Source organism: Rutilus rutilus (genome assembly GCF_951802725.1).
Source record: "Rutilus rutilus genome assembly, chromosome: 3".
NCBI classification, from domain to species: Eukaryota; Metazoa; Chordata; class Actinopteri; order Cypriniformes; family Leuciscidae; genus Rutilus; species Rutilus rutilus.
Genome location: NC_140211.1, coordinates 54,908,040 through 54,927,507, shown reverse-complemented (window position 1 = coordinate 54,927,507; position 19,468 = coordinate 54,908,040). Strand labels below are relative to the sequence as shown.

Below are 19,468 nucleotides of genomic sequence, written 5' to 3'. Positions count from 1 at the left end.
ATGATAGTTTATGGTAATGTTAAACTGAAGTTATGGGCATGGGGAACTGTAAATGATTTCTGATTGGTCAATTTCTCTTCCAGACAGCCAAATCCTTCAATCAGAGTTCTTCTTTATCCAGTGAGGGACGGGTACTGAAGGAAAACAAGGTCAAGTTTATGGCCAATCAACTTCTAGCAAAATTCGAGGACAGCACAGCAAGCTGTTCTATTCGCAGGCAGGTAAAGACCGCTTTGCATTGCATTACATTACATTATACTCACACAAAGCGGTATATACAATAGAGCACATCTCTGATGCATGATTGCCTATATTGTTGGCAAATGTAAACTGTATTATCATCCAGCTCTAATCTGCTAAATGCGACTATAAGGTGGGAAGATATTAAGATATTATAAGCATAATGATTTCTATATATTCCAAGCTGTCTGAAGCCACACAATTTATTTTTGTAACAGAATGAAATTTTATTTGCTCTTTTTCACAAACATTGAAAAGTTAATAGTTATTCAAGTCATCCGGTGAAGTTGTTTTCATATCGCAATATTAATCGCAGGAAAGAAAAAATTCCAATATTGTGCAGCCCTAGTTTTTTAAAACGACATAAAAGATGTTGGGGTTAACTATTCTTTTAAACAATGATCTCAAACTTTGGCTCTGGAGAATCACTTTACTGGGGCTGATCTGAGTATTTCTGTGTCTAGTTAATCTCTTCTTTCTCTTTTCTTCTTCCTGTGCTTCTGACCCTGGCTTCCTTTCTCTGAAACTGCTCCTGGTATAATGATCTCAGTCTGACTGTAATGGTGAGAGGCCTCCAAGACCTCCATCGCTTGATATGACTGATAGCTCCCTCTTTAACATTATCAGGAAGAAAGTTCCTCCACCCCCACCCCCTAAAAAACAGGTAGAACCTCCAAAGTGAATCTACACCCCCCCCAAAAAGTGCCATTCAGTACCTGGCATTAGCTATTATATAAGCTGTTATACCTTTTAAAGAGGACCTATTATGCCCTTTTACAAAGTCTTTGGGTTTTTTGGGGTCTACTGAAATAGGCTTTCATGCTTGAATGTTTAAAAAACATATTTTTTTCCCATATTCTCCATTGTTGCAGCTCCTCTCTCTACCCAGTCTGTCAGTAACGCTCTGTTTAGTTCCTGTCTCTATGAAGCCCCTCCTTCTGGAAAGAGCAATGTGCTCTGATTGGTCAGCAGGACCAGTTGTGATTGGTCAACCGCTTCAAACATGTTTGGGAAATGTCACGGCCCTTACCATAACATGGCAACTCAACCAGGCCACGCCCCTTTAATTTTGCCGTATGCCATGGGAGGGAATTATTTAAAATGAGGAATATTGTGACGTGTTCGTTCCCGGAAAAGCCAAGACTACAATTGAGGCGTTTCAGGGAGTTCAGAAACAGTGACACTAATATAGAGAATAACTCCCTTTGGAGTGATTTTTAACTTTTTTTAACTACAAATTTTTCATGCTCAAACAGAAACATTACACAATACAGAAAGTTGAACATGTAAAAAAGCAGAATAGGTCCTCTTTAAAACTTCAAAGTTTCCCCTATACGTTTGTGTATTATCAGTACAACAATCTATATCCAGCGCTGCCCACATGTGCCGTGTGTTCACAGTTTCCACCCTCGGCTCCTCTCTTCCCCTCGCTTCATTCCAGTCCTCTGAATCCACAGAGGAAACCACTTCACCCGACTCACACACACACTCACACACACTCAGAGGCAGAGAACACAGCCGGCTCAGGCTCGGGTCACTCAGCAGTGCTGGCCATGACAGCAATGCTCCAGCGCCTCCAGAGGGTGGAAGATGAGATTAGCCAGGTGACAGCCACCAACATCTTCTGTCTGCTCTAATATTTGTATTATAAGCATAAAAGTGCCAACTTTTTATATAAATGAAACATGCTCAGATATTATATTTAATCAGTACATTTATGAAATGCAGTTGGGTCATTCTCCAAAATGGGTGCCATGTTTGTCCCTCATTAACATGGACATAAAAGCTAGTATTTTGTCTTTATTCCCCTGTCTATTTTAAATAACAATATATTATTTAAAATACTTGAAGTTGTGTCCACAGAATTTGTGTCAACCCTCTTACCGTCTCTTATTAAAATAACATACTGTTCATAATGACAATATTGTCTTATACAGTAGTAAATATCTCCTTTTAAACACAAAATTGTGTTTGTCAGATCTTAAAATATCCACCCTATCACCATGATTATTTACAGTCAAGAATTGATTATTATAGAAATTAAATTCTATTTTAATTAGCGCCTTGCAATGTCATGAATATGATCACAAGGCTATAAATGAAAAAGTGTAAAACAGTCAACCCTGTTACCATTAACTCTGCTCTTTTCTAAAGGAATAGTAATTTTCCAACCTATATTAAGGTTATATAGGTACATTTTGGCTAAAATGGCACAGTTCAATTTATTAGCACTTTAGATTGTCTATATAGAATGTTTAAAAATCTCACAGAAATTAATTTAAATCATCTTTTCGAAGTAGAAAATGCGCCCATTTCATAGAACGTCCCAGTTAATGCATTAAATATTGTTCTGTCCTCTTTCTTAAGACTCTTTCTTAAATGTGCTATGAGGTCTACTGAATAGAAAATGTATTTATAAATGAATTCCTGGTGGGACCTTTAACAAAAGATAAAAAGTCCACAAGTATGAAATACAAAGTTCTGTCATGAAACTCTAGATGGCATGGGCTTAATGGGTCCTTAACTCAATCTGCTTGCAATCACATCATTCTCTATAGGCCACAGCTGATTGGTTCCTGCTGTATCAGTAGCCAATGAGCTCGCTGCTCAACCTTCAAATACCTGGTTAGAATTTGCTATAGCAGTTGCAGCGCGCTTTCAGAAACCCTTCACCTTCTCCAGCTCCACCTGTATAGATCTGCTACGGGTAATTAATCATGTACACTATATTGTACAGCAGCAGCAGCATGTCTTACTTGCTCACAGCAGTGTGTCCTGTGTGTATTACTGGCAGCAGCAAGTCCCGTTCTCCCGTTCCCGTTCTACAGCAGCAGCGTAGCAGATCTATTCCACCAAGACCGAACATACCAACACCACATCCATTACCATGCCAAACACTCCAAGAGTTGTCATGACAGAAATATAAATGTCACATATAATACGAATGTTTCAGAATATGTTTGTTTGAATGAAATTTCAACAAACTCAAATTAATCAGATTAACGGCATTAAATCGCAATTCTATTGACAGCCCTAATTATAAGTAAGATAGCAATCTAACAACTGATTTTCCTGTGCACCGCAGACTCAGTCTTTAATCTCTTTCCCCCTTTTTTGCTGTTTCCTTTCTCCCGGCCTCGCTCAGAGGAAAGCCCAGACTCAAAAGGCCAGGGAGTTTCATAAAAAAAGCATAAAGGAGAAGGCTGTGCATTTGAGCGCTCTGTTCTCTGGCGAAGTCTCCTCTCCGCATCAGGTGACTATGTTCCTGCGTGTGTCGGCTTTCCTCACTCAGCTGCGGTTGCATGCCCTGCGGTTCTGGCCTCTGATCACTGAGTGACTGAGCATCATTTCATGCACCTGCAGTCTGTGCAGATATCATCGCATTCTGAGTAATTAATTCCCTGCACCCCCCGCTCCGCCATAATTGTTTAATAATCTCTCTAGCAGAACAGATGTGGGTCAACTGAGGACATACTCTAGTGCTCGGTACATTCAAACGAAAAGAGTTAATAAAGTCAGTGAATGCCAGTGGACATCATAATTCTCAAAGCATCTATGCCAGTAAAAACATATTAGGTGGGATTTGAAGAAATTGTTGGAATAAATGTTTTCTCTCTATTCTTTTATGAGATTTTATAAGCATGTGAGAAGACCCAAGAAGGGGTTGCTGACTTTCGCATGACTCTCTTGGTTCTATAAAGGGGTCTGGGCTGCTCAGGGCTCCTGTAAGCATGTAAATTGATCTCTCGGACTGGAAGAGAAGATTTTTTTGCTTTTTTACTGCTCACATCAGGAGAAACCATCAGTCCAGGTGTCCACAGATGATTCAGACATTCTCTGTGCATTTATTATATTTCCTTTCTTTTTTGGAGACAATAACCTTATTCATCGTGCACTTTTGACTTTACAACTTTGCAGACTTCACAGACAGCTATATTACACACTGACTGCATGAAAGGTCATATTTGAAAATGCATAATAGCGGCACTTTAAGGTAATAAAGTGACCCCACTGTCAGATATTTTTTAAATATAAATAAACAATATTTAATATTAATATTATATTTAAATAAAACACATCATTTTAATCCATTTTATTAGAAAACAACACTTACGTAATACCTTTAATTCCACCTATCAAATGTAAAAACGAAAATAATCAGCAGCATCTGCAAGAAATAATGCTAGCACGTCTCTCAGTGTGCGTGTGAATGCGTGCATCTCTCTGGCTTCACATGTATCACGCTTGTTCTGGGTTTTGTTATGTGCCATTTAAGTGTAGGCCAGATGCTCCCCTTGTAATTTCTATGAACCATATGAGTATACACTCCTGGGCCGTGCCCAAAATGGCTAAACACTAAGCTTTTAACTGTCTTAACCTCAAATTATTGGTCAGAAAATTTGCAAACATCAAACAAGAATATGAGAAGTTGTGTGTGGAGTGATGAATCTCATTGCATGGTGTATTGCATGGAATTGCATGGTGATGCTCCAGAGCGGTGTCTTCAAAAATCTGCTGAGAAATGTATGAATGAATGAGGCATTTATATAGCGCTTTTCATATGTACTACGTCTACTGTACACCCAAAGCGCTTTACAATCATGTCCGGGTCTCTCCTCAACCACCACCAGTGTTCAGCATCCACTTGGATGATGCGACACCAGCCACAGTACAATGGAGCCAGTGCACTCACAACACACCAACTATAGGTGAAGAGAGAGTGATAGAGCCAGTTCAATGGATGGGGATTATTAGGAGGCCATGATTGGCAAGGGCCATTAGAGGGAATGTGGCCAGGACACCGGGTTACACCCCTACTCTTTACAAGAAGTGCCATGGGATTTTAAATGACCACAGAGAGCCAGGACCTCGGTTTAACGTCTCATCCGAAGGACGGTGCTCTTTGACAGTATAGTGTCCCCAACACTATACTGGGGCGTTAGGACCCACACAGACCACAGGGTGAGCGCCCCCTGCTGGCCTCACTAACACCTCTTCCAGAGCAACCTAGTTTTCTCAGGAGGTCTCCCATCCAGGTACTGACCAGACTCAACCCTGCTTAGCTTCAGTGGGCAACCAATCTTGGGCTAGAGGGTGATATGGCTGCTGGCATAAATATAATAATGAATGCATTTCTACCACAGTGAAGCATGAAGGGAGAGTGTCATAGTGTGGAGAGCCTTTTTAGCTGCTGGTATTGGTGAGCTACTTCACTGTGAAAAGTCATTTAATGCTTCATGTACAGCAGAATATTGCAGAATGGCTTGCTTCCCACAAATGCCAAGTTGTTATATGAAGAGGAATGATAAGATGTTATTTTTCAACAAGACAATGCTCCTGCCTAAATTGCAAAGACAACCAATAAGTGGCTTGAGAATCAAAGTCCATCATGCTCCTGTTTTGGCCTCGCTTTGAACCCTATAGTGAATATTTGGTCTCACATTAAACTCAAACTAACTAGGAGACATTTTTCAACTACTCACAAACTGTTTGAACCCATTGACATTGAGTGGAACAACACTGACTCTTTTTCCTGTAAAAAGCTGTCTGTGGGTTGGGGAAGGCTATTCCGTGCTAAGTTACTTTATCTACAGTATTTGTGAAATTCTTGCCAATTTTTTGATCAGTGTTTTGGGATTAAATTGGTTGAGACCTTTAAAAGACCACTAAATATTTTGCCTCGGTCCATTTTTTGCCCAAGAGTGTATTTAACTTTTAAAACATTAAAAAGAGTGAGTAACTTATGTCCAACAGTTGTCACATGCCTTCTAACAACAACTAAATCTGAATGAATAATGTTAATATTTTCCACAGAGTAAGAGAGTAAGTTATGTAATCAACATCATATATATGTTGCAGGTTTCCTGATTGCGCACAAAGTAATATATTTACCCATAATACATGTACCCATAGGAAAGCACAAAAATGGAAAACACAAATGAGGTGTCTTTTATAAATCATTTGTTTTTCATAAGCAAACGAGATTAAATTGAGAGCAAGTTCACCCAAAAATGAAAATTCTGTTATCATTTACTCACCTTCATGTTGTTCCAAAGACAAAATACTTTCATTCATTTGGGAAACACAAATGAATATATATTTTAATGGACCCTGAAAGATTTCTTTCTACAGCAACAAAGTTGTGGTCGAATGGATTTTCATTGGAGGGACATGAATCTCACACATTTTATTAAAAATATTTGTGTTATGAAGATGAACAAAAGTCTTTTGGATGGGAACGACATGAGGGTGAGCAACTCTAGAGTTTAGAGGAGATCTCAACCGCTCAAACTTTGCTCAGATTAAGATAGCAAAGTCTGTTATTAAAATTCAGAGATCTCAATATGAACTCAAACATGTCTTATTAAATACTCTGAACTCTGAATAAATTCTCCAAGACATAATTATCTAAGCTGCTATCCATAATAATTAAAGCTCTGTACTTTTTGTGTTTTTGGAATTTCAGGAGATATATCCGAGATAAAATTCTTTACTTTCAGTGAAACATTACTAAGAACTCCATTAGGCCTCCTGAGCTATTAAAGAGCAACCTCTGTACCCTGTTATCTATTTTTCTCAGTTCATATTGAATGTTCAAGTTATCTCTGTTCTGGACAGACTGACTCCTCTGCTGTCTCTTCCAGTCCATCTCCACATTAACTCCACCACACCCAATCCCAGAATACATTGCTGCTCTCCACAGTATACGTCCTCCCATGTCCTTTCCTAATCTATTCTCCTGTCTTCTGACAGTGCTTGCCATTACTTATACATGCACTTCTGTCCATCTCTAATACAGTTTAAATACTGCTTTCCCATATGTCTTTAATGAATCATTATCATCTCATGCCCTTCTCCTGCTCTTTTTTTCCCATTCCTAATAAGACGGATAGATCTCCGACTGGGCAGCTAGACATGCAGCTTTGTGAAGAGAAAAGAGAATCATCGAAAAGCTCACAGGTGCTGAGCAACATTTGTTCCTGAGACACTTTTTCAGCTGCGTTTGTTCTGGAAGTTTCCGAAAGATTTTTTTCCATTCATTTTTTCCCACATGGGTTTTTTAAATTGTCCTTGTTAAAGCTTTATAACCCATGAACCAAGCCGACCAGCTACGAAGTGAATCATAACATTACAAACTTTGTTTTGAAGCAAAAAAGTGTTTGAAAATTGCAGAAAAAAGACAATGGTACAAGATTGTGTGATTAATGGCTTTAGTGACTGAAAGGACTACAATCCCTTGAAGCATTATGAATCACAATCATAAAGAAATATAAAACTATTTATTTACAGTTGTTTATTCTATTTTTAGATGCAATATATTTTACGTTTATTGCAAAATATCTTACTTCTCGGACTATAGATGAGACAGAATACAATTGACATTATTGCTATCTACAAAAATATAGATATATGCAGTAGGGGTGTGACGAGACGCTTATCTCACGAGACGAGACGAGATTGGGTTCACGAGAACGAGAACGAGTACAACATTTTTGCACAATATTTTATAGAAATCCTCAATGACAAAATTCATGCCTGGAAAAATAGTCTGCAGGTGCATTTTAAAATGTTTAAACTAATCCTCTTGTAATGAATGTCATTTCAGTTCTACTTGAGTAAGAATGATCAAATGCATTGAAAGACAGTAATATACAAGCACTGTAAAAGGTTTTGCCACAAACTCAACTGACTGGCTTCTCTCTTATGATTTCACATAAGTCTCTTCAGACCTTACTGTCCATGAATTATGAGCTTCCAGAACTTCTGATTGAGGCTGCGTGTGACCTCCTAATGGAACTCCTTTCCACAAATTGAACATAGAAATAAAAACAGTATAAATAACAAAAATAAATACGTTTTTTTCTTGGTCTTATTTAGTGCAAACAATAAGTTCAAGTGCAACCATAATCAAAGTACTGTAGCGCACAGACTCTTTATTATTCTTGTGAAATTGCTGTTTTATTTTGCACCGGCAGTTATAGGGTTAAGGCGGTGAGTTCGGAAAAGGCCGGGAAGAGAGAAACGAGCGAGTGAGTTAGGCTGGTGGTTTTGTGTACAGTTGTTTGCATTCTGATTAAAAGTTCAGAAACGGAGGCTCCCTTGTCTGTCGTTCTTCAGATGTTACAGTATATTCAAAGTGCAAACAGAGACCAGAGCCACAACTACATGATATTGGGAGACATACTATTGCATTGTATGCAGTCTAATTTGCACGCATAAGAGAGCTTGTGTTTTACTTTTACTTTCAAATTCGTGATCGCGCGTACTCCGTGTATATACTACTGCCATTGTCACTTGAACAGTGAACTGTGATTCCTGCTGCACTGTCTGTGACGACGACTTGTGCTGGATGAGTAGAGCAGATGTTTACAGTAGTTTACAATGGCTTTTATTTTGAACAGCTAAAGTGGAGGCGGTGACGCGGTGGGCACCGTAATGTAGCGGTGACACATTCTATGCTAATTTCACCCTCACGCTCTGTCATGGCGATATCGCGAGACAGCTTTTCATTCGAGAAATCTCGTCACATTTTAGTCTCACGGGATCTCATGGCACAAGATCTCGTCACACCCCTAATACGCAGAGATAACAATTATAATAATAATACAACAATAATAATAAAAATAACCAGACAATAATGCAGGTCTGATTTTCTGGTTGTAAAGAAAAACCAGACACCTCTACGAAAGGAAACCAAAATCTAGAAAGTTCAGATGAAAGTATGTGATCTTCCTCAACCCATCCATTCTGCTACTAATCCAAATTGCTCTCTCTTGCTCTCTCTCTCTCTCTCTCTCTCTCTCTCTCTCTCTCTCTCTCTCTCTTTTCATGAATTGTGTCTCCCACAATGCACTGCTACTTCCTGTCCTCGTCCTGTCACTTCCTCCTGTCCCTCTCAGCAGGTAATTGTGCATGCAAACTTTTTCGCACCGTCCCAGTCTGCTGAGTCTAATTCTTTCCTTTTCTCCTCTTCCATCGGCATCCATTTGGTTAAGATGTCTAGACCCAAACCGTTACACATGCAGCGTTTTAAACAGGAGATACAGGGAGAAACAGGGAGTCTGTCCCATCTGGTGAGTGTTTCCTCATCGCTCAGCTAAGTTCGGAAAACATAATTACAGTAGAGAGAGATTTACAAGTGTTTTGACATCTGGCATGCTGGAGGTAACCAGCTTAGTCAATCTGATTAATTGTAGGTTAGATAGCATTATTATATATTTGGAGTGCAGCTTTATGACATATTGAATGGGCTTTAATTTGTGGTTACAGTTAAGCAGTCCCAGAACGTCTCATTTTAGCCATCGGAACGAAACAGAGATCCCCCAGTCAAAGGAAAACAGAAATTTTAAAGTCCATGATAAGGTATTATGGCACCATCTAAAACTTCCTGTTCTGTACAAATGAAACGCATTTGGATAGCTAAACCAACATGTTTGCATGTTATATAGAAAGTGTTACATAGACAGTCTCTTATTTCAAGCTATGGCAAGTATATTTTTCCTCTGTAAAAAGTTTTAAAGAAATGATTAGTACTTAAAAATATGCAGTTTAAAATACTTAATTGGTGGTATAGGGAAGTTCTATACATTAGCGAATTCTAGACATACAAAATTATGTCACGAAACTCTAGATAGCGCAGGCTGATAACTTAACTTTAATCACATCATTCTCTATAGGCCACAGCTGATTGGTTCCTGCTGTATCAGTAGCCAATGAGCTCGCTGCTTAACCTTCAAATACTTGGCCAGCATTTGTTGTAGTTTGTTGCAGCGCATATTGCATGCTATATTGTACAGCAGCAACATGTCTTACTTGATCTGCAGCAGCAGCGTAGCAGATATATTTCGCCAAGACCAAACATACCAACATAGCCATATCCGTTACCATGCCAAACACTTGTCTTGAACAAATGTTGTCAAGAATGTCTTGAGATAGATATACAGTGCTATGCATAAGTTTAGACACCCATGCTAAAGTTGACTAAAAAGAGGAATAAAAAATCATCTTTTGGAAATTGAACTTAATGCCTTAATTAAAAAAATGAGGAAAAATCCAACCTTTAAGGACATTCATTTCTTTGTGAATGAATAATGTATCGTAAATAAATAAATGTTCTTCCTTAAAATACAGGGTGCATAAGTCTGGACACCCCTATGTTAAATTCCCATAGAGGCAGGCAGATATTTATTTTTAAAGGCCAGTTACTTCATGGATCCAGGATACTATGCATCCTGATAAAGCCTAGAGATTGGCATGGTTTTATTTCAGTTAGCCTAATAGCTGGTTTGATTTGCATTGAGAGATGATCTTATGGAAAGTACTCCATGCCAATCTCTAGGTATGGTGAAGGCTATGTGATGATGTGGGGCTATTTTAATTCCAAAGGCCAAGGGAACTTTATCAGGATGCATAGTAGACCATGAAGTAACTGGCCTTTAAAAATAAAAATCTGCCTGCCTCTATGGGAATTTAACATAGGGGTGTCCAGACTTATGCACCCTGTATTTTAAGGAAGAACATTTATTTATTTACGATACATTATTCATTCACAAAGAAATGAATGTCCTTAAAGGTTGGATTTTTCCTCATTTTTTTAATTAAGGCATTAAGTTCAATTTCCAAAAGATGATTTTTTATTCCTCTTTTTAGTCAACTTTAGCATGGGTGTCTAAACTTATGCATAGCACTGTATGTACACGTGTCAGCCAGGGTAACAACTGACTCCAGATGATTATTGAAAACTAATACACACTTGAGGTATAGTGGCATTACCACTTTGTGTAAGCATTAATGTCCAATAAGTCTGTCGTCAGTTATTCCTTTCTTGTCAGATCCCAAATAAATTAATCTTGATAAATAGGATAAATCCTGTGAATAGGAAATTAATTTGCAATGGCATCACTGACTGCATCCACCAAGTGTCAATAGTGTCAGTATAAAGTCCAAGGCCAGTGAGCAAAAATTACTTATTGATCCTTTAATAATATTAAAGCGCTTTGAAAAATCCCCAGCTTTAAAATGCAGTTTTATGCTGTTCTGTATAACACACCATCAAAGGCATCAGCTCTTGTCTGATCTCTCTCTATCTCTGCTCTTAACAGACCAGTTCTTCTGCTGTCAATCCTCATCGTTCTAACTCCATAATATTTCACCCCATCCCAGAATGCTCTGCTCCTCTCCATCTTTCCTTTACCTTCTCCTCTGCTTTCTCATCAAGGTAAAGAAGTGATTTCACCTTCAACATACTTCCTGTATGTCCTCAATGGTTCTGATGCCTTTCAGAGTCGTTTCTTTTTAACGTGCTATTTCATTTCACTCTTCCCGTGTGCCTTTTAAAGCTGTAAATCAAAACCAGAAATTCTTTATGGCATAACCACGCAAAGAGAAGCAAAGAATATCTCACAAATGGTGAGTGTTTGTCAAGATAATTGTTCCATTAATTAAGTGAAAGTGAAACATTCACCCAAAAATGAAAATGCTATCATTATTTACTCACCCTATTGTTGATTCAAACCTTTGTAACTTCCATAGAAGAAATATCTCACGTCTTAATAATTTAATGCTACATGTCTAGTTTAATATGTGGATGTTCAAAATGAGATTTGAGATTTTCATTGAAGAATGACTTTAGTTTATACACTGAAGTAAATCTGGTGTACTTTACAATTTTCACCCAGAAATCGCCGGCAAAAGTAACCCATTGCATTAAACGTAATGGTCACACTTTAGTTTAGGGTCTAATTCTCACTATTAACTCACTATTAACTACGACTTTTGCCTCAATAAACTCCTAATTACTGCTTATTAATAGGTAATAAGGTAGTTGTTAAGTTTAGGTATTAGATTAGAAATGTAGAACAAGGTCTTGCAGAATAAGGCATTAATTTGTGCTTTATAAGTACTAATAAACAGCCAAAATCATAGTAATATGCATTCTAATAAGCAACTAGTTAATAGTGAGAATTGGACCCTAAACTAGTGTTACCAACGCAATTTTGAAGTAGAAAGACTAAAGTAGTATTTTCTAGCAAAACATACTCAAATTATCTTTGTTTAATTCACAAATTTTGGTAGTTTTGGTATTATCATTTTTGGAGTTTGAAAGCCCAAATTAAACAAGAATGCTTTCTTGGAAAAGAGCAGCTTGGGCATTCTGCTAAATTTGTTCCTTTTGTGATCCTTGGCAAAAAGAAAGCCATACATAGAAAGAAAGTCAATTATGACATAATTTACATTTTTGGGTCAACTATTCTTTTAACTTAACCAAAGAGGATCACAACATTTGCTTCAATAAACTCTCAATACATTTTCAGTCTGACACCAGCAGTAGCACAACATCCTTTACTTTAAGAAAACAAACAGACATTCTTCAATCAAATGGCGACCCATATGCTCCCAAACAGGTACATGACCAGAGGAATGAGGCTTATCCACATCTCCCAGGACTTGCATGATATGCGTTCTGGCTGGATCGAGAGTCTTGCGTGAGATTGTTGGCATGTTGTAGGCAGGACTGGAGAGCACTGATTAGTACCCCAGCTCTCTTTGATGGACTGTCTCTCTTCACATGGTTGGTTTTGTAATGAGAACGTGCCAATACAACACACACACACTTGGCTGTAAGCATCCTCACATTCCAGCTGACCACAGGGAGAGAGAGCATTCCTCTCTTCCATTGCCAGATGCTTGACCTGAAACTCTAGCTCCACCCACTGAACGGTTCAAAGTTAATGGATAATAGGAGTTTGTGGAGTTTTAGTTTCTCAAGATTGACTGACTACCCTCATTTTGAGCTAAAAGACATGGGTTCTGTTCCAAAACATGGGGAGGTCGCCTACATAAACCCAACCCAGGCGCAAGTATGTGACTCTACATTGCTGCAGAACTCCAAAAATTTACCAATACATATATTTCACTGCAGTTTCCAGCAGAAATTAACAGTAAAGCCAATAAAACACCAATGTTATGACACTTACCATAGTGCATGCTTTGTAAACTAATACATTTTGACATTTGCATCACATAACCAGCTCCATGTATGGCTTTTCTGACGTAGTAAACTTGCTCGGTAGCTCACCTGGTACAGCATTGCACATGTGATTCGGGCCGCTTGGGTCCAACACAAGTCTAGACACTCCACAAAAGAGCTCAAAGCCTCGCAGAAGGAAGCTAAAATGGCATGGTTGCGTCAGCAAATGCATTTTCATCTGATTTGTTTTTGCTCACATTATCAGTTAGGATTATGGTAGAGTTTAGTAAAAGGGGGAGTTAGTTTCAAACGCAATTTTAACAGTTTAATGCATGATACATGCATTAAACAACATAAAATGTTGCAAAAGTCATGTTTTTAACTGTTTTGGACTAAATTGAACACGCCAGTCATAGGCGTTTATCACTTTTAAACTGCCATGGTGGTACAAGCAATGCAATAAGATTTAGCAAAAATAATACATTAAAATTTGCCTAAAATGAGGTGTGTTTTATGTAGATTGCCTGTTTTATAACATATGCCTGTGATGCTTAGGCAGCTCATTGGGTTATGGAACTGAGCAATGCAGTCTTTGTTTCAAAGATCAGGAGCAATTAGACTGAATCTAATCGATCGAACTCACTTTTTGACATAAAGGTGTCAAATGTAGCGATTCTGAATTCTTTTCTCTCAGATTTTCCCCAGCACGTCTTCTCAAGCTTTGCTTTATAATGGCTTTGTTCTTCAGTTTCATTCTCTTTTCTCCACTTTCTGTCCCTGCTCTCCCATTGGCTGGTAGCGCACAGTAGGCAGAGTGTCTCTAGTGGGCGCTCGAGCTGACGCTCTGGTTACGCTCTGTGAGAATGATCATAGGCCTCAGCCAAGCAGCTCAGGCACTCCGGTAAGCCACAGATCAGCTGTTCAGATAATTGTTTAAACCAGAACAAAAAGGGATTTTATGAAATCATATGGTCATCTCGTGCATTTCAGTTCACGTTAATAATTCTGTCATCATTTACTCACCCTCATTTGTTACAAACCTGTATGATATTCTTACTTTCCTGGAACACAGGAGATGTTTGGCAACATGTCCAAGCTGCTTTTTTCGATGGCATGAAAGTGACTGGGGACTGGTACTATCAAGCTCCAAAAATTATACAATGGTTACTCATCTAAATTGAGCAATTAGATGAAAAATTTGGTAGCATTTTATTTTACAGTCCTGTTCCCCATGTACATATTATTGCAATAACTGGGTAATAACCCTGAATCTACCCCTAAACTTAACCTTAACCCATGTAGTTACCTTATATTATAAGTACTTTCTTAGGTAAGATGCTGTAAGTGCACAAAATGTAAAATAAAGTGCAACCAAAACTTTCATACAGATTTGCATACTATATGCAATAGTACATACTATAGTATATACTGAATACTGCCTACTACTTTATGAAAATGGTAATGGTGAAGAAACGCAGCCCCATATCAAATGTCACGTACATTTTGCATGTTTAAGTCATTATGTGGCATCTATATAATAATTTCAGAAATAAATGTTATTTAAATTTTGGCGATTGCAGTTGTTCATCCTTCGGCCTACAATGTATGCTGCAAAAAACAACAACAACAAAAAAACGATACTATTTTCCTGGTATTTATCATAGTGATTGGTCATAAAAGAATCTGCACTTGTCAATGCTTTCATCACATCATGTGTTTTTCACAGTACTTTTTTTTTTTATATATTATAATTTAAGTATGACCCCTTCCACAGTGTGGATGTTTATTCTCAGGGTTATTTTCAGCATACTTTAATTCACACTATCTTGACCAGATTTGTTCTTTATTTTTTTATCCCCTAGCCTTCCTTAAAAAGAGAATTTCCTCAGAGTCTGGGTGATGTGTGTCACGCGTGTAAGAAGCGTGTGTTTGTAGTGGAGAGGCTCAGCGCTGAGGGATTCCACTTCCACAGGGAATGTTTCCGCTGCGACACATGCAGAGCTCCGCAGCGCCAGGGAGGACATTCCTTCGATTCGGTGGAAGGTACTGAGAAGAGCCTGTACTGCATACTCACTGTTTCTCTTTAAAGGAGGAGTTCACTAGTCGCTCGAACCAGTACTGAGATAAAAGTTCATAGTTCGGATATAAACACTGATGTCTACTGTAGCGATCAAAATCGAGTAAATCACTGATCGAGTGAAAGGTACTTGACGCTTCAATTAAAGATGATCAATTACATTGTTACACCAGTAGGTGGCGACAAGTGACTGTTAAAAATATATTTGTCGTTGAATCATTCGTTCAAGAGATTTGTTCAAAAATGCTGATTCATCCAGCATTGAAACAAGTGAAGTCTTTATGAGTCATTGAATCATTCACTCAAACCGATTGTTAAAAATAATGATAATAAGGAATTCAAATTCGTTAAATATTTTAAATAGACTGCAACAATTAACATTTTGTCAGAACCTCATGGGAGAGTCGTGATCTCTATCCTAAACAAAAAAATCATGAAGCTGTACTATATTCCAAGTCTTCTAAAACCATTTGATAGCTTTATGTAACAAACAGACGTCAGATAATTTTTGGATGAACTACTGTATCCCTTTAAATTCAAGCATTTGTCTCTTACGTTGCAAAAATAGGTCAGCTCTTTGTGATAATGACCCAGGTGGTCACAAGGAGAATCGCGATGAGATCCAGATCAGAAACGCTAGTTGGCATCCAAGTTTATTAAAGGGAAAGTTCGCGCAAAACGGAAAATTCTGTCATTAATTACTCACCCTCATGTGATTCCCTGTAAGACTTAAAGGATTAGTTCACCTTCAAAAAAAATGTTTGCTGATAATTTACTCTATGTCATCTGTCACAAAACTGCTCCAAGACACGAGAATAGAGGATCCAAATGCAGCTTTTAATAAGGAAGGTCGTACAGGCGGAGTCAAACAGGGCAGACAGAGCAATGTAGATCAAACAGCAAGGGTAATCCAGATAACAGGCAGAATTCAGGGCAGGCAGCAATAATCAAAAGTCCAAGTCAGGCCAGGCAGATAACAATCATACAAATGAGGAAACAGTCCAAGATCAAAAACCAGATAAACAAAACACAGGATAAACGCTCAGAAATGCAGTGTGACACAAACAAGACTTCGCAGGGAATGATGAGGTGAACCAGGCTTATATGGGGTGAACTAAACAATATAATGAGACACAGGTGAATGTGATAATCAGGGATGATGAGTCCGGGCAGTGAATTATGGGAAATGTAGTTGTGAGTGAATAATGATAGTCTTATGTGGAGTGCCCTCTGGTGGCTCTCAAGGGCACTCCAGCTGGTGACTGTTACATCATCCAAGATATCCATGTCTTTCTTTCTTCAGTCGAAAAGAAATTAAGGTTTTTGAGGAAAACATTGCAGGATTTTTCTACACAGAAAGGACTTCGATGGCAACCAACTATACCAATGTTCAAAGAAGGTTCAAATGTCCGTCTCAGTGCAGCTTCAAAGTCTCGACACGATCCCAGTCGAGAAATAAGAGTCTTATCTAGCGAAACGATCGGTCATTTTCAAAGAAAATAAAATATATATATACTTTTTAACCACAAATGCCCGTCTTGTACCATCTCTGAGATGCGCCACGTATAACGTCATCACGTTGGAAAGGTCAGGCGCCATGTCATCTTTCTAAGTTATTTGTCTGTGTACTCCGGTTCAAAAAAGTAGGGAAGGGCGAAAAATGTCATCTCATTTTCTCCTCCAACTTCAAAATCGTCCGACATCTTTGTTTTAATTTATTTTTATAATACTTTTTTTTTTGTGTGTGTGACCTTTATACTTCTCAGAGATGGTACAAGACGGGCATTTGTAGTTAAAAAGTATATATATATGAATTTGTTTTTTAAAATGACCGATCGTTTCGCTAGATAAGACTCTTATTTCTCGACTGGGATCGTGTCGAGACTTTGAAGCTGCATTGAGACGGACATTTGAACCTTCTTTGAACATTGGAATCGTTGCTTGCCATTGAAGTCCATTCTGTGTAGAAAAATCCTGGAATGTTTTCCTCAAAAACCTTAATTTCTTTTCGACTGAAGTAAGAAAGACATGGATATCTTGAATGGCATCGGGGTGAGTAAATTATCAGCAAAAACATTTTTGAAGGTGAACTAATCCTTTAAGTTCATCTTCGGAACACAAATGAAGATCTTTTTTTCTGTCCCTCCATTGACAGCTACGCAACTACCACTTTGACGCTTCAAAAAGTTCATAAAGAGATCGTAAAACGAATCCATATGAATTGAGCGGTTTAGTCCAGATTTTCTGAAGAGACTCGATCGCTTTATATGATGAACAAATTTCAGTCAGGATTTGACTTAAACTTTTTCGCCCTAACCCGAAACTCCAGAACACGCAGATTCCTATTGAAATGACTCGATTTTACCCGCAAAATGTCGCCGAGCAGTGGTGAATGTGACCACACCTTTACACTAACGGTTTCTTTTCCCTCCCATAGGAAAGTTGTACTGCAAACTCCACTTTGCTCAACGGAAATCCTTAGTGACGAATGGAAGATCCCAAAATCTACATACGGTAAAAACACAATTCTGCCAGTCATTTATGTTTCGTAATTCCTCAATAGTTGTCTTACAGTCCATCCTTCTTAATACTTCTCCTTCAGACATGTAATAACGGATCCCCCGACAGCTCAAGCTGGAGTCCAGAGGAACGCGAGACTCATCTTCAGGCCGAGTCTCCAGGTATCATGTCCTCTCTGAAGAGAAGCCTGCGCTGGCCACTGCACGTGAGCCAGTCTGTGTGTTCTGTGCCCCGTGGTGTGTTTAACTGGCTGCATGGTAAAGTGAGGGCCGCGGGTGTTCACCTGATGGATAACGCCGGGGATTACGCTTTTCTGTACGAGCTGCTCAGCGTGAGTCTGCCTCTGCTCGCCGTTCTCCACGAACAGCTCGTCCAAATGTACGCAGAGACCGAACCGCTCAATCTGCAGCCTCTACAGCACTGGCTGGAAGAACACATGGGCCACTGGGTCTTAGTGTGAGAGAAACGTCATCAGGCAACGTCGTGTCCCTTTAAAAGGGTCATTAAGTGGACATTCGTTCAGAACTGAAAAACACATAGAACAACCTTGAGATGTTTTGATGAACAAAACGGTCTGAACTTGAGATGTTGGCACATCAACATTCATTTCCTACTTATTCAGAGGGTAGAAATTAAACTGCTTGGTTTGGAGTGTGTGCAAATTACCAAAGGTTTGAGTAAAAAGAGAAAAAAAGTGTCAAACACGGAGTGAACTTTAAGCACTTTAATGAGTGAGCTGCCTTCATACGCACGATTAAAAGAGACGTTCTGCTTTTAATTATTAATGGACTTTCTTTGTCTAGACTGCAAGTTTACAAAACCTGACTGATCAAGCTGCAAACACGTCTCGTTTACTCGGTTAACCATTCATGAACGCTGGAGTCACATTCTTCTCGTATGTTTACACTTCTTATGAAAATCATACTGCATAGCTGTAAAGGAATGCCGGGTTCAACACAAGCTAATCTATTGACATCATCTGTGAAATGTTGATTACCACAGAAAATAATTGTGCCTCCTCCATCAGATAGTAGTATCTATATTACTGTGGAAGTCTCAGGTACAAGATATTACTTATACTGTACATACTTATACAGTATGTTTTTATCAAATCGCTTATATATAGTAATTCTTCAAAACAAACAAACTATACAATTTGTGAAAAATTTAGGCGGTTTTAGCACACTAGTTAACATCATGGGTTGTCTTGCAGATGTACATTCAAAACAGTAATTTTTTTATAATTTTTTTCCCCCATGTAATGTCTTGTTCTATATAGTTCCATTGAAAGTGCTTTACTGTAAATCTAATATTTGTTTGGTTTTACAATTATTATCTCTGTTAAACAGTATTTCACAGATGTTGCCCATGGAGATTAACTTTAAATTTAACTTTAAGCTTTAAAGACTGTCTTTGCTCTTACATGTGTTGTGTATATGTAACTAGGGATGCATCGATATGGACATTTTGAAGCCAATAGATATATTGGCTGATATTTCATATCAAACTACATTTTGTGAGATTGATTACAAAAAAAACGGCCAACAACAGAAAACTTTCTTTTTTCAAAACAATGATTATTGTTTTTCCACAATCTCTTAACAAATTGACCTACTATGATCCATTGGAAAAAATAAATTATACATTCATATTCATATTCA

At 38.3% G+C, this 19,468-nt stretch overlaps 1 protein-coding gene across 12 annotated transcripts in view; it reads left to right on the top strand.

Annotated features, from left to right (window-relative positions):
• mical2a (microtubule associated monooxygenase, calponin and LIM domain containing 2a) overlaps nt 1-19,468 on the top strand; it is a 70,709-nt gene that overhangs the window by 49,680 nt on the left and 1,561 nt on the right. For 2 of the 12 annotated variants that reach the window (XM_084403796.1, XM_084403797.1), the window contains exons 16-23: nt 84-221; nt 791-904; nt 1,641-1,844; nt 3,386-3,493; nt 14,010-14,111; nt 15,073-15,253; nt 17,725-17,801; nt 17,890-17,968. In XM_084403796.1, coding sequence (XP_084259922.1) covers nt 84-221; nt 791-904; nt 1,641-1,844; nt 3,386-3,493; nt 14,010-14,111; nt 15,073-15,253; nt 17,725-17,801; nt 17,890-17,968 — 1,003 coding nt within the window. Of the gene's footprint in view, nt 1-83; nt 222-790; nt 905-1,640; nt 1,845-3,385; nt 3,494-7,125; nt 7,201-9,236; nt 9,315-9,510; nt 9,604-14,009; nt 14,112-15,072; nt 15,254-17,724; nt 17,802-17,889; nt 19,458-19,468 lie in introns of those variants that run through there. The other 10 variants (XM_084403794.1, XM_084403790.1, XM_084403795.1 and 7 more) reach the window with 10 other exon arrangements.